This window comes from Solea solea, chromosome 8, assembly GCF_958295425.1.
Source record: "Solea solea chromosome 8, fSolSol10.1, whole genome shotgun sequence".
In the NCBI taxonomy this organism is placed as follows: domain Eukaryota; kingdom Metazoa; phylum Chordata; class Actinopteri; order Pleuronectiformes; family Soleidae; genus Solea; species Solea solea.
Window position 1 is genome coordinate 5214070 of NC_081141.1, and position 22859 is coordinate 5236928.

General features: G+C 42.3%; 1 protein-coding gene across 17 annotated transcripts in view; it reads left to right on the plus strand.

Annotated features, from left to right (window-relative positions):
• The window catches only part of arvcfb (ARVCF delta catenin family member b), a 206474-nt gene that overhangs the window by 167288 nt on the left and 16327 nt on the right, over window positions 1-22859 (plus strand). For all 17 annotated transcript variants that reach the window (XM_058635404.1, XM_058635403.1, XM_058635406.1 and 14 more), the window contains one exon: window positions 1027-1098. In XM_058635404.1, coding sequence (XP_058491387.1) covers window positions 1027-1098 — 72 coding nt within the window. The remainder of the gene's footprint in view (window positions 1-1026; window positions 1099-22859) is intronic.

The window sequence follows — 22859 nt, forward strand, 5'->3', positions numbered from 1 at the left end:
TTCAGGTTGCCTCTCCCCCACAAAAATAGCACCTATATTCTACATGGGTGGAGTCAACACACAAACGAGTAACTAGTGACTTGTAAATCAGTTGTTTTCAGTGTAACTGAATCATTAGAATATTAGAATCAGTTAAAAAAAATATTAGTTCTTCCTCCATGTGCCATGCCGAGGCGAGCCGAGTAGAGCCTGTCGAAACACGCCATTAGTGTCTTTAAAGACTGCATGGTCGTAGTTGCATATTATCTGGTGCAACCACAGCTTCATACTGAAGAGTCCTTGTATTGAATTGAATTGCGAGGGCTATTTAAATCATATTTCATAATGTTTTTTAATGTTAAACAGCTGCAGCTTCTGTTTTGCATCTGCACTCAACACTGATCGTTCATATATCACTTCATCATAGGAGGACAACACAAACTGGCTCTTATCGTTCTCCACTTACTTAAAAGAAAGTTTTTTTCTTTTCCAAACTTGATTTCACAAACGTGACTGTTTGAGCATATTTTTTACCTTTAGAACTTCTTACCTCAACTTCAGTCTCACTCAGTCACTGACCCCATGCTCATGTGAGATGACCTTTAGCTCTTTACACTCAGCTACTGTGCTATTCCTGTGTGTGTGTGTGTGTGTGTGGAGCATATACGCTATTATGTGAACACACGAGTGTTAGAAATCCACAGCAGATGACAGTATCTGTGTTTGTACGTACCATTCTCGCCGTCTGTGTTGTGTGCACGTGTAATGCTTTATTGTCCGTGGGTGTGGAAGGGATTATGATCTTGGATTAGACCGATTTTGTCACTTTGTACAATCCCAATTGAGGTCTGTTTCACCCTAAGTAGCTAGAACCTATTTGTAATTTGCTTTATAAGCATTTTGAGTCACAAAATAAGCTATGATCCAAAAACATGAGCCTTCCAAACCCATATTGGTGTCATCCTGGTATCTGCAGTATGTTATAGTCATGTGTTTCTTAATATGACACTGACATGGTCTTCCCTCCTCTCTCTCTCTCTCACTCAGGCAGAAAAAATTGTGAGAATGACAAAAACTACGACACACTGGATCTGCCCAAGCGCACAGAGCCATCGAAAGGTAGGCGCTCATGTGTTTCCGCGCTCAGCACTGGTTTGGATATTCCAGTGTAACCTCCATGATCCAGATGTTGTGTAGAAGACGTGACTATGTGACTTTTGTGGATAAAATCCCTCCATTTACACAAAACTAAATATTCTGGCCTTTGAAGGATTTCAACGGTTGATCAGTTGCTTCGTGAAGGGAAATATTTCTTGATTTAACATTGAAACATTTAGCAGACGCTTTTTATCCAAGGGCGAGTGGGCAGAGGTGGATCCAAGTGCACAAGGAGAAGGTGGTGCAGAGTAAGTGTTAGGACAGAAGACGCTCTTGGAAGAGCTGGGTTTTCAAGAGCTTCTTGAAGACAGACAGGGTAGCGCTCGGTCTGGATCGTCTTGTACGGAGTCTTGTAGTCGAGGGGTAACATAAGCCTATAAGACAGTGGGAGCAGAGCCATGAAGCACTCGCCATTATATTGTTGATGAAAGTTAAGTGTGCAATCGATTCTCAGTCTTATGTTTATATGGTAAATAGAAATCTAAGAGTGTCAAACAATTATTTGAATCCATTATGGAAACACTTGTTCTGGGCCTCATAAAGGTGACCTGCTAAGTGATTTTTGTGTGTGTGTGTGAGCGTTGAAAATAAATCTTTTTGTAAAAAGAAAACACATCTCACTTCACAGCATGAGGTTTATTATAATAAGCAGCTGAGTGAGTGATGCGCTCCGAGGTTGATGATTCGTATTCTCTACTCGCTGGCATGCAGAGCTGAGGCGGTTACAAGTTTGCTGCGATTATGTTACACAATGTTGAAACTACACCCGTGTTGAGTTTTGAATCCAGAGCAAGCAATTAGTGTTATAGACCTAAATGTCACGGTTGAAATGTGTGTGTGTGTGTGTTTGCGTGTGTGTGTGTGCTCGCGCACGGACAAATCATATTCGACGTTTATGAGGAGAAGATATCGCGCGGATAACAAGCTCAATCACCAGACTATGGACTGTTAAAGCACATTTATTTCTTTTTGCTCTGTGGGGAACACACCATCAGCTCAGGCGTGTCCTCCACCTTCCACGACGTCTCCCGGTCGTCTGTGCAGAGAGACAGAGAGTGTGTGTGTGTGTGTGTGTGTGTGTGGAACCCTCATTCAGCGATGATGGCGAAGAAAGATACTGGGGATTACATGTGTATCCTGGGCCTGATCTGATGTCGGGGCGGTGAACCCTGGACCTTGCAGTGGGCAGTGATTTATCTTGTTGTTTGTTTGTATGTATGTGTGTGTGTGTGTGTGTGTTTGTGTGTTTAGGACCAAAACCTCATTTCTGAGGAAGTGGTTAAGTTTAGGGCTAAGATTTGAATTTGAACTGTACGTAGACGAATAGCTGCACAAATACCTGAGAGTGTGTATCTTGGTGTTCAGCCGTGTGGGGCCAAAGTAAACACAATTTTGAACTATTGATTTATCACTATAAATAAAAAGGTTGTTTAGCAAGCAGCATCCAGGAGACACAGGGCCAGGGCTGGGCTCAAAACATCGATTTTCCGATTCATTCTGATCTCTATTTGAAAGCCCCGTTATCGATTCATATAATCCATGGTTCAGTTGTTTAATATCTGCCATTTTCTGTGTCCTTTGCACAATAATGTTTGTTTTTAAGGACAGACGATGGGACTGTAACGATGAGCGACTCTGCATATGGCTGTATATCAACACATACTACTGTAAAGGTTTCATTCCTTCTTCTTCTATTTGTTTTGACTCCGTAAACCTAATTAATTATGCGTCCAGTTTGTCCAAAAATAATTAATGGAGTGACTTTGTCGGTGGAGTTGCACCAGGAGGGTGGACCTGTTGCAGTTCATACATCATTAGAGTAGTACAGGGTTACTGGCAGTGCATTATTCATTCCTGCAACAGCGGCAGTGAAAAGAGCAAAGAGTGGCTGAATGAAAACTAGCAAAGAGGTTTAAAAAGTTGCATTTTGATGGCAGAATTTGTCATGAACATTTGCCAGACTGGAGAAAGGTCAGGTGAGGGAAGGAAGGAAGGAAGGGAGGAAGGAAGGAGGGAGAGACAGAGGTTGTGATGTGCCACGACTGAATGTGTGCACCTCATTTTTCTGAGAGCAGACGTAAAACAAAAACCTGTTTAATTAACTGGAGATAAGGAGGTTTTTTTTGTTTTCACTGCCGTTTCATTAAACCCTGAGGAGGAAGAGGAGTTGTTGGCAAGAGTGGCAAACCTCACTGGTACCTCACATCCCTGCAAAAGATGCATAAGACTGCAATTATTCGCCTTTGACACATCGGACTTGATGTATGACTTAAGTACCGGCACGCCTCAGCACGGCACGGCACGGCACGGCACGGCACGGCACGGCACGGCACGGCACGGCTCGGCTCGACTCTACACGGTTTGGTGAGGTTTTCCATTACTAAAGTACCTCCTTTGTGCCAGAGTTTTAGAACCATAGTCTCCCGTACATATATATATATATATATATAATAAAATCAGGAAATAATCCACTATTTCTATCACCAGAGCTTATTTCCATACGATGAATCAATGTGTCAAACTGCGTGTCGTTCACGATGAGCTCCCAATTGATCACAACCTCATCAGCGAGCACCAATTACTTATATCTGACAATAATGGCACTATGAAGAAGCAATAAAGACGACGTCAAGCCTCGCTGCTTTCCATGAGCTCGCCCTCTCCATTCCCACTCCTCTGCCTCACTTACTTAATTCTCTTTCCTCTTGCTCTCTGCTTCTCGAGTGCTCTCTCCGTCCCCCGGGGAGATTTATGGTGCGGCCCTTTCTTCTGACAAACACACGTCGGGATATCGAGAGAAAACAGCAGCGTTTACCAAGGCGACGTGCAAATCACGCGTGCCACTGCTTTGTCTCACGAGCCGGGGTTAGTGTTGACAACAACAATAGTGCAAGCTGTTATGTCTTGCGTTGCATAACCCTCATTGATATCACGGAGATCCATTCCTTGTCTAATGAGTGTTGTGCTATAAGAGTTCTCTGCCTCTGATGCATCGGAGCTTTTTGGAAACTCACAGCCTCGACTGTGCAATAAGAAAAATGAGAGATGGGCTTTCATTGTATTTTCTCTGCTGTTGCTGCTGCTGCACAGAGAGGCGAGATATTTCACTTAATGGCTCTGTGGCACGTATCTGATTCTTTTAATCCCCACAGTCATAAGCCATGCCAAGAGAAGCCATTGTTTATCATTTTTCTCGGAGGCACGATAAACGTCCTGCCACAGTGAGCAAATATGTTCAAGCACATCCATTTTTCAAGATAAAGACTTTTTTGCATCATTAACTTCCAAGGCTGCTCCACTGTAGCACAATTCCAGTGGGGGGTAAAGTTTTGGCCTGTTCTCCGTCTACTTCACAGCCAAAGTTAAAGCAGAATATCAAATCGTTTGTTCCATATTTCAAACCGACCGGCGGCCTCGTGCAGGTGCTCTCTGTTTCTGTTGCCAAGGAATCTTAACGGCCAGGTAGTGGGGGCCGAATCCTGGCCCTCCTCCTCATCCTCACTTCCTGCTGTCGAATTTCACATCAGCCTCCACACTCACACATGGAATGTCACACATGAAGGACGTGCGCACTGAATAAGTGATGATCAAAAGAAACGAAACCATTGAGACTTTCTGTGAATGAAATGTGCGGTGTTATCTGTTATATTCCCAAAAGTAGACTAATAACAATATTGAATTTAGTCTTAAGTCTTAGAACACACAGCATTTCGGCTGCTTTTTTCCATGACTATGTTTAAACTTTTACAGTTTATACAGAGGCTGTAAGAATGTGCAGTATGGAGTGTCTTTTATCCTTTTTTCAGCACGACAACATTTTTTATTCATTTTCACCAACTGTATGAACATGACTGAGCAAAAAGTACTCGAAATGTTTAAAATCGTTTGTGAATTTGTGAAATTTGGAACTCCGTCACAGTTCAAAGTTCACTTGGCTGTCTAATTTTGTGACTTCTGCACAATTGTTGATTAAGAAAATGGAAAAAAATTTTAAAGCCTGAATATGTGACCTATTTGAGCACTAAGGGTAACTGTAATTTTAAAAAGAGTGTTGTGAAGTGGGATTACTCCAAAACGTGCAATTTTGACAGCACTGAAGAGCCTGGTCAACAAAGAGAATAGTATAAACATATACTTTTACGATAAAATGTACAATTTAACACCACTCTTAGTAGTTCTAGCAGTGAAACATGGCAAGAGTAGAAATTCTGGCAACCACAGCTGCAGGTTTTTTGTACCATTATTAAAGAAAACATAATTATTTCTGGATATTTTTTTCAGAATAAAGTTGTATTTTACAGTTTACCTGTTTATACAGGAACATTATACATTTTTCCTAATTAATTTGAGGGAAAACTGTGTTTTTTTTACTGTAAATTAAAAAAGAAAACTATGTATAAGAAACCCCAGGTGATATTTTACAATCGCTCTGTATTCTCGCATATATTTCCATGTACAGCCCTGTGTCATTTTTGTGAAATCATAGAGTCAAGTCACGGCCAGCATCACTTCATGAACATGGAGTTGTATTGATGCATTTTTTTTAGAGATATAAAAAAAGAAAGAGAAAAGATGATTCAGTCTGAGCCTCAGGAGACACATCAGACAGGTACATAATACATGAGGACAGTAATGGTCTTCTGCACATTCCCGTCACACAGTCCCGTACAGAGCAACAAGAATATAAAATGTCACAATAGCACATAGACATGTGTTTACACTACATCCAGCAGGGTCCACTCCACACACATGGATGGATCCAGACTGTCTGGCACCTCTCAAACTCTTTGTAGTGTTTTATAAGGTTTATAGAGTAGTGACTGAACGGTTTCATACTTCTGTTGTCTAAAATGGAAAGAGAGCTAAATGGGAAAATAAAGCCGTATCTTCTTCTTAATCACATCAAAGATATAAAACCTAGAATTAAACTTCAAAAATAATAATTCTTCACCGCACCACCAAAAGCTATTCTATTATCATGTCTCTGCTCTGAACAATCCCCCCCGAGAGGCAGCATGAGATAAGTGTTGTCTACGAGTGGAAACGTTGTATTGAGAGTGGATGTTATCTGATATTAAATAAGCCAATTGGAAACGCAGCCAAAAGCCTTTGGAGACTGAGACACCGTCCAACTGTTGCTGTCTGTGTTCTCAGGGTCTCGTCACAGTGGTAATAATAACACCAAACCACACAGTTATTGCTCATGCAGTGGTGCAACGACTGGTTAGCTGCTAGTAACCTAGTTAGTCTGTTTTAGTTATGTTGTTGTTGTTGTTGTTGTTGTTGTTCTTTTGGCACCTGACGTTGTTGGCAGCTTCAGGTGCGAGCGCCCGTCTGGGCCAACTGAGATCTGCAGCAGGTGGCGGGATAAGTGGGCGAGATAAGTTGGAGACAATTAAATCGGATAATTGGAGACGCGCGAGGATACGTGTGAGGAGAAAAGTGTATGAACTGGCAATTAGTGAAAGTTAATCAAATGTTCTTTTAACTGTTCTCAGCACTGGCACATTTCCTGTTTGGGAACCTCGGTGCTGTTCACGTCAGTTAGCGTCAGGACATTCAAGAGGGCGTTTTCTTTTTTGGAGACCATATATTGGTATGTTTTTCTCCCTTCTTCCTCTCCGGAATATACTGTATCATATATATATATATATACATATATTTATATCTCTCTCTCTCTCTATATATATATATATATAGATATATATATATATCTATATATATACATATATATAGATATGTATATATATATATACATATATATTTATATATATATATATATACATATATATGTATATATATATATATAGAGAGAGAGATATATATATAAAGCACTTTCTCATTCCTAATTTTTCATCTTCCAAACCAATTTTTGAATCCTTTTAAATCCCACATTTTGGTGCCATGCTGGATCTGTGCCTCACAAACTGGATACAGCACTAATATTATTATAAAAGTTAAAAGATACTGAAGTGTGGTACTGTGCTGACTGTCCAGGGAAATAGAAAAGTGTATATTTGTACGTTGATTCAGTGTCATGTGAATACAAATGGAACACTTGATACTAAAGATAAAGAATACTGCAGATCTACTTAGTAAACTTGACTTAAAATGACTTAAACCTGAAATTGGCAAGTATTTCCCAGTGCAATGTAGCCGTATGATGTCATGTCTAATAGTAGACCAAAAACTCAGTCCAGATGTGAACTCTTCCACTCCCTGCCTCCCTCCCTCAATCACCTGAGATTAGAACTGAATCCTGATCTTTTGTTGAAAATAGAAAAATAAAACTTAGCACTGCACAGAAAGAATAAACAAGTCATTATGGGAAAAGCAGTTCCCCCCCCTGAACTCCTCTCCTCTGGAATGATTTCACACAGATAGTGATGAAAAGCTGGGATATCAGTGAGGGAAATGAACGCAGAACACCTCCTGGTGTTTTGTAGGAAATGCAAAGAGGTTTCCATAATTATTTTATTCCCAGGAGGTCTGTTCTTCTGTGTTTCCAACTCCAACAGTGATCCACATTCTCTCTTAAACCTTGCTTACTCCACCAAAGAACTCACTGCCCTTGGTCGTTCCTCGTCCCATGATGCTATGAAGTGATAATTATGCTTCAAGAATGATTTCCAGGAAAGTCTGTGGAAGTGCAGTGAGATTTACTCGCCGGCTGAAACCTTTGTTTGGCCCCTTTTGAGGCAAAAGATCCCTTGTTTCCACAAGAGATGTTTTAATCTAATTAAATGCAGATTAATGTTAGTCTGACCTGCACTGGTGAATACACAAGACAAAAGGCTCCCCCGCCAACCCGGGAGAATTTGCCACTGTCCTGTTACTGCTAAACAGTACTTGAAATATTGGTCGTAAACAGTCTAGACTGTTGTAAACAGGAGCGCCTAAATGCACCCTGAGGACTGCTGTCCTTGCATGGAATCGAAGGAGAGGGTCAGATGGGGCAGAGAGGAGTCAAGCGTTGGCAGTCGCCCAATGAAAACGGTCGTTCCCTCCTTTAAGGTTTTACTCTGAGCATAAAATCCAGGCCGAGCTGCACCGTATGTGATGCTCTGTGTGACACTTTAGGTGTGTAACGGACGTGGAAGTGGCAGTGGGAGGAAAAATCCAAGGTCTCTGTGCAGTGTCGAATCTCAGGGGTCCGTGAGGAGGAAGACATCAATTTATGTCCGAAAGCGGGAGACGCTGACATGAAACGCTCTTTGATGGCGAGAGTTCCAGCCAGTCTTTTTGATTGGTCTATAATGAGAAGTGTTTTGGAGTTTAATGTGCGTTTCATTCGACACTGGGTTCATTTAAGCCAGCGGGGGGGGCAGCTCATCTCATCCTCATTGCCTTTCATTTGACTATTATAAGCACACAAACACACACACACATGTTTAAATCCCCATTCGAACAGCTGTCCGTGCACAGTCTAGCCTCAGTCTTACATGCTCATTCACACACTGAAATACTCACACATGCACAAACTTGTTTTTATATCGTAGTGAGGACCCACCATAGGCACATGTGGTCAAAATGTCCTCAGAAAGATAGGTTTGTACGTCTTTTAGACCTCACACAGAGGACATTGAGACTTGTCTCCACCTTAAAATGTCATCATTTACCTTATAGGGTCTTTCTTTTTGTCCCCATACTGGGAAAGTGTGAACTAATGTAGGTCCTCACAACATGAGTAATCCCTGAAGCACATACAGGACAATGCACTGTGCCCTTGACCATGAGGGTGGTATTATGTGGCTATTAGAGGTGGTGTTGTTTGTCATGATGGTGATGCAGCGACAGAGAGAGAGAATATTACCTTGGAAAATTGACCACCGCTACGCGTGGGGATGAATGTGTGCGTGTTTGTCATATGAGGAGGAAAGCATAGACTGCCGTCCTCCAGGGTGAGAGTTAATCCAGAGTATCCATCACACTTCAGCGTGCCATTCCGCAGAGGGGAGGGCGGGCGAGGCTGGAGGGAAATGCTAAATGAGAAATGGCTGCTGACACCGGCGGAGACACGGGAAATCCCTCCCCTGTCGAACGCCATCACAGTCGACATCCTGCATTCCTGATGAAGAGCCGAGACACGGGGTGCACTTGTCGTAGGGCGACCGGTGTCCCGCTGTCCTCTAATCCATTAGTCTGAAATAAAGTTGAAATAAAGGCAACAAGAAAACCAGGAGCCATACTCATTTACTCATATTTCATTTTATTTTATTGCAGGGCAGAGAATAAACGTCCCCCCGTCCCCCCCTCCCCTCAGCATCTTGCCACCTCTTCCTTTAATTTGTCTTTTAAGGACATGGATTTTTTGCTCCATTGCTGCTGGATTACAGACGTTATTGCCTTTAAAACAGATTCGCATTCTCTGGATGCAGGTTATTAAAAGACCGAATCAGACGTGGTCACCCACAACCACGCCGCTCCACTAAGCTGGTTTATCTCAATATGCCTGTAATTGTAGACGAGCGAGACAATGACAAGCCTCTCGTTTCTCAGCGAGCCTTTTTCATTCTGTCATAAAAACCCCGTGTGTTTGGCTGCTTAGCTTAAGTAACCGTTGATATTTGCTAGAGGTCGATCCATATTGGATTTTTAAAGGCCGGTAGAATAATGATTGTTTGCAGCACGGTTTGAAACCCAAGAGCCGATTTATCTGCCAATGAAATGTCGTGAGATTCAGAGAAAACGTGCAATGATATAATATTAAAAAGATTAAAAAGAATGTTTTATAAATGATATAAGTGTGTTTCCATCATGACCTACTGTAATGAGTAGTGCCTCAATTATCACAGAAGAGAACTGCGAGGTTCATTGAACACAAGAGCCTGCAGAGCTCACGACCTCGCTCTTGTTTCGGAGAACCGGGGTTAATTCCTTAACCTAAAACACAGGGAGTCGTGTGGAGCATGTTGGGAATTCTTTTGACAAGACTTTGAACGCAACTGTCGTGTTTGTGAGCAAAACATGGCCGTAAACTTAGTAAATATAGCAGTTGACCCATAATTCGTGTCAGGCCATGGCTGTGGAGCCTCCCTACAGAGGAATGATCTTTGGGCACGATCAGAACCAGTGTCGCGATGCCGAGGGAGCAGATCAATTCGCAGAAACGATGAATCTGTCGATCTCTAGTGTAAATTAAAACTCTTCATTATTAAGACAATGGCTTTTAGGACTAAGACGAACAGGATCCATGCATGTATTGAGCGGCGAAGTGTCCCATCCACCGCACAAGTCACGACTTCCTCTTTCACTCCATCCTCCGCCTCTCCCCACTTGCTTTCCTTTCCTCTGTCACCATTGTTTTTCCTCCCATTTTTCTTTTCATTCTCACCCCCCCACCTACCATCCCATCCCCATCTCTGCCTTTATTATCCCTACATTTCATGTTCTCCTCTCCTCGCCTCCCCTGCGAGACAAGTACAACTGTGGTGTTTCGGGAATCACCTATGAGTTGGAATTTGTGGGGCACGACATCCTAGCGGCAACCTAAGCGTGTTATTTTATTCTTTTAGGCTCAGGTGAGTAAATGACCAGCGAATAAACGGGGGAATAGGAAACATTGTCCACTGCACAGCTTAGCTTTTTTCGCTGGTCCCCTCATTTCTATCTTTATCGTTCTTCTCAGCCTCTCTTTCTCTGCAACTTCTATATGTTTCTCTCTGGCAGCCCCGTGCTGATGCTTGAGTTTTTAGTTCTGTTTGTGTCTGGGCGAGGACGTGACTTGCCTGGGTAAAGAGAACACGCACTCAAGGTGATGCTGAAACACTCCCCCCCCCCCTCTCTCTCTCAATCTCTCTCTTGCACACACACACACACACACACCGATCCACAAAGTACTTGTGTATCCCTGAAAGCTGCTGCTAAACACAAACTTAGACGGAGCACTTATTCTTCAGACTAGCGTTTTGGCCAGTCCCGGTGGAATTGAGGGATTATGGGAATTATAGGTAAGGATACAAAGGTCTGTATTCACACTGATGTGATATTACAAAATCATTTCCTTGTCCTCATTTGCTTGTTGTTGGCCCAACCGTCTCATATGAACGAGAGGTGATGGAGAGTGGGTTTCCATAGCAACCCCTAGTACCACCATCATGTACTCTTTCATCTGTTTATATTGTCTACATCAGTAGGCAGAGCTGTTTTAGAGGGAATATGGGAGGATGTGAGAGGGACAACGGAGAGCAAGAAAGAGGAACATAGATGTTATCTATAGAGCATCAGTCTCCATCTGCAGCCAAATGAATAGCATAGTGCAGACACTGCATTTGTGTGTGTGTGTTGGATGCAGAGTGGTCTCGTCTCCAGCAGCATCATGGCTCTGTGTGTAAGTTTGCTGTAGACGGTGTTGGAGGGTAGCGGTGGAAGGATCCCCGCGTTTATGACGCGTGAGGTTCACACCAGCAGACAGCTGTGGGTGACAGCTGCCAGTCTCAGGCCCATTCATATGAGACAACCCTCACAGGACTTTCCTGTGACTGTCGCCTGAAAGCAGAGCGCGTCTCTCACACACACGACTGATAAACACAGAATTACATCCGAGTCCCTGTCTCCCTGTGTTTTATTGAGTTGAATAAATTAGATTTAGGCTCAACTTTATTGTCCACAATGTAGGAAAGTGACTTTAGCTCCGCACGACATACAATTAAGTACAAACACAATGCAAAGAGCTTTATTTTTAATATGCAGAATATACTTGTCACTGTGCTGAATCTGCTTTACACAAGTTTGCATACAGCCACAGTATATTCCAATGCAAGGTTGGGGATATGAATTATTTCCAACATGTATGTATTACTTGTTTAATTTACATAGAACACATAAAATATAGATTCTTTAAATTGCAACCTTTGCTATTGGTGTCGTTTGGAATTCCAATTTAAAAGTGATTCGTTGTTACCCATTAGTTTCAGGTAAGTGGTAATACTACGTTGTGCTTTGTAGCATTTCCATGATTTTACTGGATCAGGAAGGCCGGTTCTTAGAGGAATACTTCACCGATTTGCATTTAGAATAGTATTTTTGAAAAATTGCGCTTCCCAACCTCAGTTTCCCCTGAGTTGAGAAATATCTTCATTCTTTTTTTTTGTTACGTGCCCACCAGTGACACTGGGTCCGAGGCTTAGAACTGCACGGCTAATTCTGCACTTTTTAGACCCACTCGTAGGGGGGCGGGACCTCATTCCCAGAATGTAAACAGTGTCCGCCATCTTTGAGTCCCATTGTCTTATCTGCTTGAACCAGAGTCAGACCAATTGGCATCAAGTCACCAAGCTTCTAAACAACACAACACTTCTGTAGCAATAGTGAGTAAGTGCTGTCACAGGTGTCATCGTTCAGAGTCGAGAACACAGAGCCATGAACACGGTTTACTCCCTCGCTGCTTGTCCAAGTTGTTTTTATTGTCGACTAAGAGCAATTGGATTTATGACATTTGGCTTTTACCTGTCAGACATGAAAGTAGCAGCACCTGGTTACAGTATAAACTGAGACAGAGAACATCACACGTCCCCGGCGTGGTTTCACACGCAGACAGTTGAGAGGCTCTATCTGACAACAGTGTCTGAACAGGAGCTGACATTAGTTTTGAAAGCTATTTGTTCAATACTGGCAAATATGAAAAAAGGCACAACTTTCCAAACTCGGCACAAGTCGAAAAAGTGACATATCTTGTCAATATGTTTTTCATCTAAAGGGAAATAAAATCTTCACCTGGCAGAGACCCTAATATAAACACCTCCACCTCAGGCCCTGGAACACTATTACATTAGCAGGAGGAACATTGGAAACAAACAGAACATTATCCCTGTTGATCTGCTGAGAGGCCACATCGCTGTGAGGCACAGAAAATATATGTGGCTCAAGAGTGAGAGACTTACTGACTCTATGTTTCTGTCCAAAGTACTTTATTAAAGGAGTTCTTGGATGTTCCAGACAACTTGGTGTCATTTTTTTTTTTTCCCTCGGTGTTCTTGCAGCCACTGTGTGGACTAAAAGCTCGCAGCAGGACTTTGCTGGCATGTCAGCACAGGAAAGAGGAAGTTCACCCCGTCGCTGCAGAAGCAGCTTGATGAAAAGGGGCCCTATTGTGCTCAGCGGTAGGAGACAAAGATTCTTGGAACAGATTTTGCTATTGCTGGAGCAGGACCCCTGTTGTGACATGGCAAAGATGGAAGGATAGATGGACTGAAGCATGCCACATATTCACTCTGTGCCATCTCTAGTGTCTTCCCTTTCGATCTGATCTGCTCCATCGTTCGCTGTCCAAAGGAAGAGCTGCACAGTTGCTACCTTCTGCCTCTCTTTGTTAATATCCAACAAACTGAGGCCAATCCACCACAAGGGTATGCTAATGTGTTCTGCCCATAGTGATGCCAATAGAGGAGAAAATGAAGCTTTGCCTCCTGAACCCTGTCAGTTTGACAGGGTGAGCCAGGGGTGAACAGTCTTTGCAGCTTGGCAGTTTTCCCCCCGCTTTAGCTCTGCTCAGCTCCAAATCTATCAGAGGAGAGCAGTGGAGAGGAAGGGGGTGAGCCTCCAGCCTGTTCTCCCTCTGCTTCAGGAGAAGGATATTTTAAACCAATGATAGCAACCAGTCCATACTGAACCAAGCATCTTTGTTTTCAGTGGGCTCGCGGAGGAGCAGGCACTGTATGTAAATAGACTCAAATCTCGCATTTCTGCTGGGCCGTATACCAGTGTTTATATGAATTATTCGTATACCGCAAGATATGAAAAATGGAATATTCCGCTAAGGGCTTAGCTGAAGAAGTAACTGTGGTAATAATAGCAACAATACCAGCGCACACACACACACACATCTGTGCCTCTCTCACTCGCACTCAAGGAAAAAAAATAATAATACGAAATTTTGAAAGATACTAAGATATGAACTTTTGGTCATACCGCCAAGCACTAGCTGATAATCAATTTTCTCCGCACTGCTTACAATATAAATTGGACAGTTGCACCTTGCACTGCATACACTGACTGCTCTTCAAAATTAATATACATTCTATTTATTTGTTTCCCCAGAAAGAGAAGAAACAAAAGGCGGGGGGGGAAAAAGCTCATATATCTAGATCAGACGCTGTTTGTGGCTTTAGAAACACGTTGTGACCCATCGAGCTCCTCCAGAGTGAAGTGCATGTTGTGAACTCCGCCCACAGACTTTGAACTTCACCCACAGACCGTGAATGTTATCCTTCCGAACGGCATTAACTCTCCCACACACACGGGGGCCCACACTAACCCCCGCCAATTAACGCGTTTTGTTTATGTGGCTCCATTGCGCACCTTTTGGTTTTTAACGAACCTGAAGGAGTCACCGAGTCGTTATTTCACCGGTAGCATACTACTTTAAATGATGTGTGCCATCAAACCTGCTGTGTCTGTGCCCTGCAAGAGTCTTCATTAGCACTGAAGCACACTCTCCTGTGTGAATGTGTGTAAAGACACTCTGGCAGGGTTAAATGTGCATGAGTTTCAGATGTGGAATGAGACTGGGGACCTAACGACTTCAGGCTTCTCCAGTGGAAACGTCTCATTTAACTTTTATTTAGTGTGACCCTGTGGTCAGTGTTGCTCTGAAAGTTTTCTCCTCTTTTTTTTTTTCCTTTTCATCTTTTCCATGTCTGTGTGAAACTTACCTGTGAAGACTAAACAATCATTATTTTTACTACTTGCTTTTCCCATATTTTTAAGAAAGACAATACTTCCACGAAGCAACGGGAATATTCCTGTTTATGTGTATATATATAAAAAAAAAGCATTTTGTTTTTATTGATGGAATGAACTGAGTGTGAGAGATGGAGATGAAACAAACCAGAATTGAACCTGTGCTTCTGCAGAAAGTCACAACCTCCTAAGGCTTGTGTCTCTGATCCAGTTTAGTGAACTGCTGTGTTGTTGCTTTGCATACAAATCACCTGAGGCTATGTGTCGCAAACTAACTGTAAAAATCCCACCTCACACCTATGTTCTCTGTTATGTCAAGAGAATAACCTTTAATTTGAAATGTCCAAACAAGAATACTTGTTTACATGATCCATATCATATGTTATATCTTCTTCAGTCTTTGTATTGACTCGACAAGTCCCCATTGAGTCGTGGACGGCGATAAATCATTGTGTAGTGCTGTGTCATGTAAGTGGGTCTGGGCAAGATGGGTTATGAATAATAGCTGAATATTTTTAGGTTTTGTCCTGATGTATGAGATGATGTATGCTTCTCAGTTCTCGTTGTACATACTGTAATATTCTTTAAAGTATTGCATACTTAATGATATAATATAATATTATCTAAATATGACAAGGCTAATGGGATGTGTCAATCCATAGAAATCTACGTTTATATTCACAGAAATGGAACATTTCTTTCTCACTTTTAGAACTTGGAATGAATTAAATTCCACACAAATGTTAACACAGTTGTATTCTCATCGTGTAAGAGTTGTTATATTATTTCTGTAACCGTAGAATAAGCCTTTTATAATGCTATCATTGTGGGCTGCTACTCCATACTCAACAGGAGCCCGAGGCAGACAAACTACAGCATATAGCTGTCGACCTTACTCGCTGTTAAGGGTTATCTAAGAGGAGATAGTTGTATTATGTTGGCGAGAGAGCGCTGAGAGAAGTCGGATAAAGAATCTGTTTTTGTGTTTTTGACCATGGCGGACCATTGTGATTGTGTTGCTGAAGAAAGAGCTCATGTGTTGTGCCAAAAAGGGATCAAATTTGGGTTTTAGGTTCACGTTGGGGCAGTGCTGGTCTGTCTTGATTGTCGTCATGTACATTTTTGTGCACATTATATAGGTTACAGGTAAAGGAAGGAAGGTGACTGCACCCTCTAACTCAGGATTGAAGGAAGTCAATATGTGTGTTTTTTTTTTTTTTTTGATTGTGTGTGTTTGTCACTCGTGGATCACTGTGACTCAATGACATTTGCTGCTAATTGCCAAACTTTGCTAACACAACGTCATCAAACTAGGCCTGCTATTATTGTTTTCGATTGACAGACCCCCTATAGCAGCAGCAATTACATACTGCACTTTTAATCTGGACGAGAGAGGCTTTTAATTTGACTCAGATGTAAACAACACTGTCAGTGCATTTTGACGCTCAGACTTAGCTTTACTTTTCTGTGATCAATAACAAATCATAAATTATATCATATTATCCTTTTCAGTGACTGCTTAGTATCGGCTGGATCCTCACAGCAATGGTTAAGTGTCTATGGACACGTTTATTTAGTAGGGACAAATGCATTATACATTATCCATCCATCTTCTACCACTTTATCCTCCACATGAGGGTTGTGGGGGGGGGGGGGGGGTTCTGGTGCCAATCACAGCTGACATAGGGCGAAAGGCGGGGGGCACCCTGGACAGGTCCCCAGTCCATCACTGGGACACATAAAGACAAACATGTTTTTGGACTGTAGGAGAAAACCGTAGAACCCTGAGAAAACACACCCACACACGGGGAGAACATGCAAACTCCATGCAGAAAAGCCCGTCTTGGTTGTGAACTCAGGTCACATTATACATTATTTCTTATAAAATACAAAACAGATGTCATGCATACGGGTTTCTTCTAGCCAAGGCTACATTTTGCAACCCCTGTCCCTTTACTATGAAAACAAAAGTTCAGGAGCAAAGATAAAAACAGGGCAGAAACAACAAAGACAAATAGGGACAGAAACAATAAGTAAAAAGGAAGCTAAAATTGTACAATAGTATGTGAAAGTCAATGTGAAGTTACATGCACCACCCGCTGCGTCTCTTTCAGACACGAAGTGATACCCTGTGTTTCTATAAGGAGACGCCAAGGGACGTGAAAGAGCAGCATGATGCTCTTGGAATGAGAACAGGCTGGAGAGACAGTGACTATAAATATGGTCGAATTCAAAGGAGAGTTTTCTTATATAATTTAATGTATTTTTAATCAATATTTAAATGACTAAACAGCCTCTGCTATATCACAGTATGAATGTATCCAAAAATCTAAGACAATATAATATATAATATTGATAACAAACAAGAAGAAACCCGAAGAGGCCCAGTATGTGATGTAGACACAATGGATCAATGAGCTTTTTTTTTCCCTTTGTGCTCAGGTGACAGCTTGGTGTGTTTGTAAATGTGTGTGTTTATCAGAGTGTATATCGAGTTCTACACAATTGAAGGTAACTATCCTAGAGCAAGGCAGGTGGCCGGAGAAATGAATCAGTGAGTGTCCCTACCTCACCTATCAGTGAATCCACTATCATTTATCAGCCTGTCACCCTGCCACACATCGGCTTTAATTGCAGTCAATATAGTGAAAAGTGCTTCAAGCGTCGTAATGCTGTTGCTCCGTGCCGAGGTTCGCTCAATCACTTCAGCTTAACTTTGTTTCTAACCCAGTTTTCATGCACCGCAGCATGACAAAGCCTCTCCTCTTCAGTGCCCAGGCACTAATTAAACTGCACCTCAATTGCAGGAGTTGTCTCGCGCTTTGAAAAATAACCCGCTGCTCCTCCCCTCTCACCTCATTTAGGGATGAACTCAGAGCTCCCGAGAATTTCGTGCATACTGTATGTTCCCGCATGTGCCCATTTGTATTTGTGTGTGCGTGTCTGTGTGTGCGTTTGTTTGTTTGTCGCTCCCTCTGTATGAGTTACGAAGCAGAGCGCAGCAGGAGTCTTGGAAGGAGGCCACAGTTGTGTGTGACGTGTGCCAGAGCCACACCAACATTTAGTGCAAGGGGGAAAAGACACACTGGGCTGAGCTCAGTGGGAGTTGGCACTGATGTCGTTCTTTGTGTCTTTTTGGTGGTTGGACGAGACAGTGTGGTAATTCCTCTTCTAAATGTCTATGTGTGTTTTTTTTAGGGGTGATGTGTACTATACAAATCATCATTCAATTATATAATGCTATAGTAGCTAAGTGCTAATATTAAATATTAAAATATGTCTTACATTTAAATGCAGCATCCATACTAACCCAGTGTGAATCAAGTCTATCTATCTATCTATCTAGCTACCTGTCTGTCTAGCTAGCTAGCTAGCTGTCTGTATCTATCTATCTATCTATCTATCTGTCTGTCTGTCTATCTATCTATCTATCTATCTATCTATCTATCTATCTCTGTCCATCTATCTGTCTGTCTGCCTATCTGTCTATCTATCTATCTATCTATCTATCTATCTGTCTATCTAGCTACCTTTCTGTCTAGCTAGCTAGCTGTCTGTATCTATCTATCTAGCTAGCTAGCTGTCTGTATCTATCTATCTGTCTGTCTATCTATCTATCTATCTATCTCTGTCTGTCTGTCTGTCTATCTATCTGTCTGTCTATCTATCTATCTATCTATCTATCTATCTATGTCTGTATCTATCTATCTGTCTGTCTGTCTGTCTATCTAGCTATCTAGCTACCTGTCTGTCTAGCTAGCTAGCTGTCTGTATCTATCTGTCTGTCTGTCTGCCTATCTATCTATCTATCTATCTATCTAACTAGCTAGCTGTCTGTCTGTCTGTCTGTATCTATCTATCTAGATAGCTGTCTATCTCTCTGTCTAGCTAGCTGTCTCGCTAGCTGTCCTATAACATTACTTATAACATAATAACATTTGAAACAGACTTATAACACTAATTATGAATTTTTACATTTTCATGTTTAACTTTGGTGTGAGACCCTAACGACAGCATCTGTTTGAATCCATGTGTGCTGTGCTCTCGTCTGGCTCAAGCCGTGAATCCACCACACCACTGCATGTAGGCAGATTTCTATAATCTCACCATGTTTGCAGTCTGTGTCAGAGTATAATATAATAATAATATCACACTGGCAACTCCTCTGACCCTCTGAGTCGTATTTCTGTCAAACAAACGGGAAAACTAGAAATGAACGGGTCCAAATTCTTGCGGTAGACGATGATAACGACAGCAACAATGCTACAGTAGACGGATGCTTACAGAGCTCTACCTGCCTGGTGCTGTTTGCCTTAATCTCAGTGCTGAACATAAGCCTCAGCTGTGGTCTCTGAGTGAAAGCTTTTGCAGAGATATTCTGCGGCTTTCCAGTGAGAATATCTTATAAGATAAAGGAATAAGCCTAAGACTCAAGGATTCCTCACCATTATCATCCTCCTTTGTGAGGCAGTATTTGTTTTCTTTTTGTCCTCAAAAAAAAAAAAAAAAATACACTTTCGTAACTTACTGCACACAACAAAACCCAGAGTTTCAAGACGAAATGGATTAAATGCAAAAAGAGATGCTGAGAACAGGCACCATCTTTGTGTGCAGGCAAACTTGGCAACCGAGGTTCAACATGGCTGTCGTTGTGTGCAGAGAGAATCTGGCATGGAGATGAAGTGTATGTCAACAGGACTGTCTGCAAGACGGTCTCCAGTTTGCTGAGTGCGCACCCAGTAGACTCAGGAATATGAGGAGCGCGCAGAATGCAGCCGAATGCCTGGTTTGCAAACTTCAGCCCTCTTGCATCACCTCTGTGGAAACCCATTGATGTGATTCATGTTTTCGCACATGGTTACAAGTAGGATCTTATGTGTGACGGACGCTGCCTCTGCTGCTTCTTTGGAAGTAGAAGACTTCTGAAGCGGCAACATCCTCCTGACCTGGCAGCTCCTCCCACACACATTCTGGTGCAGACTTGGCATGGTCCTGAGGGGAGACGCCGCAGGGATGAAAAACACTTCTTTTGGAGCGCTAACAACTATGTTGCTGCTGTGTCTGAATCTGGCAGTCGCAGAGTGTGCTGAAGTTTCCACTCTCCCCGCAAATTATTGGTGTGAGATGTGGATTTAGAGGCACACAACTGTCAGCTTTTGTGTGTCAGTGGTATTTCTCCGGCACTGAAACGGCACTCTTCGCTGTTTTATTTTCGTCAATAAAGAAAATGAGAGCTAACCCTAGGATAACCTCCGAGGAGTTTTCTGTTGAGGCCCAAGTCACATTCATATAAAACAAAAACACAGAACACAAAGTAAAACAATTTACTTTTATAAATATAGTGAGGGCCTTAACAGCCTGTGTGCATCAATCAACCACGGTTACTTTACATCCCAGTGCCCTCCTCGCACTGGGGTTTTCAAACATCATTTTGCAAACAACAGAAGATAAGAGGAGAGACAGATACATAAACTTGTGTTATACTTTACACATTCTTGAGCATGTGGCTGCCTGTGAGGCTCCATATGACGCAGAGCTCTGAAAGAATGATCATAGCAAGCTGTTGTTTTATTAGGGTTCGAGCAACAAGGTTGCAAGAACCCTATTGAAATGCAAAAGATTATTATTATTATTATTATTATTATTCCTAAAAGTAAATCGCATTTTTGAGGCCTTTCCCATACCCCAAAACTCACAGATTTTTGTGACCGCATCAATCGTGGTGTAAATTTACGTCTGAAAGTCGTTCGAGGAAAATGCGTGGAAAATTGGAAGTGGGAGGGGCTAAAAAGTCACGCAAAAAACTTCTATTAGGTCAACTCATGTCGGGTTTACTGTAAGTGAACGAAACTTGGTACACACGTTCATTAGGTGGGGACGGTCAAAAAAGTCGATGACGACTTTCCCGTGAAACCTACAGGAAATCCGCCATCTTGGGTTGATTGGCGATTTTTTGGCGATTTTGGCGAATTCGCAGCAATGGTATTTGAACTAACTCCTCCTCGAATTTTCGTGCGATCACCTTCAAACTTGGTGAGGTCCCTGTGGACCAGTTGAGGAGCTCACGGTATCAAAAGTTTTTTCAAATGTCGCACGGCGCACGAGATAGGGGGCGGCAAAGTTTGTGATGATTCTGATGTTTCGCATCAGAAAAAAAAAACTCTTATAACTTTGCGATGGAAGGTCCGATCCGAACCAAACTTGCTACCATTGATGATGGGCCATGGCTGAAGACGTCTATGAAAAAACGGTGAAGTTTGAAAACAGCGCCTTCTTGTGGTGAAAGAAAATACACAAAAAAAAAGTTTTTTTACGATTTCGGGAATAACTTTTACACAGATAATCGTACAGCACTCAAAATTGGTGACAACAGTCAAAACACATGGTAGATGATGCGTGATCAATATGACGACAAATCGTTTAACGGTGTTGCCATGGCAACGACGCAAAGTCGGATTTTTGGGACAAAAAATCAAACTGCTACAACGTCGCGAATCCTGGTCCGATCTGAACCAAAGTTGTTAGGATTGATGATAGTCCAGCCCTAAAGACGTCTATATGAAAATATTCAATTTCGAAAACAGCGCCCCCTGGTGACAGCAGACAATATGACAGCTTGTATTTCAATTATCTCCTCCTAGAGCTTTTGTGCGATCACCTTCAAACTTGGTGAGATCATTGTGGACGAGTTGAGCATCAAAAGTTATCAAAAGCTTTTTAAAATATTGTATGGCGTACGAGATAGGGGGCGCCAAAGTTGGAGATAATAATAATTTTTCATAACAGACAATGAAACTCTTATAACTTCGCGATGGAAGGTCTGATCCCAACCAAACTTGCTATAGTTGAGGATGGTTAGTTGCTGAAGACGACTATGTTGCTGAAACGGTACATTTTGAAAACAGCGCCTCCTGGTGGTGGTAGAAAATTCTAAAAAAAGAAACTGTTACAACTTTGCCAATCCTGGTCCGATCTGAACCAAACTTGCAAGGATTGAAGACAGTCCTGCCCTGAACACGTCTATATGAAAATATTCATTTTCAAATACAGCGCCCCCTGGTGACAGCAGACAGAATTACATTTATAGTTTTTGATGCTGCTCCAACAGGGATTGTTGTATCCACTTGAAACTTAGTATGTGGGACCCCAGACCCTTCCTCAACATGTCCGTAAAAGGTCATCTCCCTACAGGAAGTGGAACGCCCGAAACAGGAAGTAAAGTCTTACATTGTCCGATTGACACGAAACTAGATATGTGAGTTACGGGACCTTCCCTGAACATGTTTACGGAGACGCCGTTGACCGAACAGGAAGTCGGCCATTTTAAACAGGAAGTGCCCTCTAACTTTGCCGTACATTGTCCGATCTGCACAAAACCTTATATGTGACACCAGGGACCTGTCCTGAGCATGTCCGTAAAAGGTCACCTCCCTACAGGAAGTGGAACGCCCGAAACAGGAAGTAAAGTCTTACATTGTCCGATCTGAACAAAACTTGATATGTAAGACAAGGGAACTTCCCTGAACATGTTTACGGAGACGAACAGGAAGTTGGCGATTTTAAACAGGAAGTGCCCTCTAACTTTGCCGTACGTTGTCCGATCTGCACAAAACCTTATATGTGACACCAGGGACCTGTCCTGAGCATGTCCGTAAAAGGTCACCTCCCTACAGGAAGTGGAACACCCGAAACAGGAAGTAAAGTCTTACATTGTCCGATTGACACGAAACTAGATATGTGAGTTACGGGACCGTCCCTGAACATGTTTCCAGAGACAAACAGGAAGTTGGCCACTTTAAACAGGAAGTGCCCTCTAACTTTGCCGTACGTTGTCCGATTTGCACGAAAGCTTATATTTGACACCAGGGACCTGTCCTGAGCATGTCTGCAAAAGATGACCTCCCAACAGGAAGTGGAATGCCTGAAACAGGAAGTAAACTCTAAGATTGTCCGATCTGAACAAAACTTGATATGTAAGACAAGGGAACTTCCCTGAACTCGTTAACGGACGCGCATTTGACCGAACAGGAAGTCAGCCATTT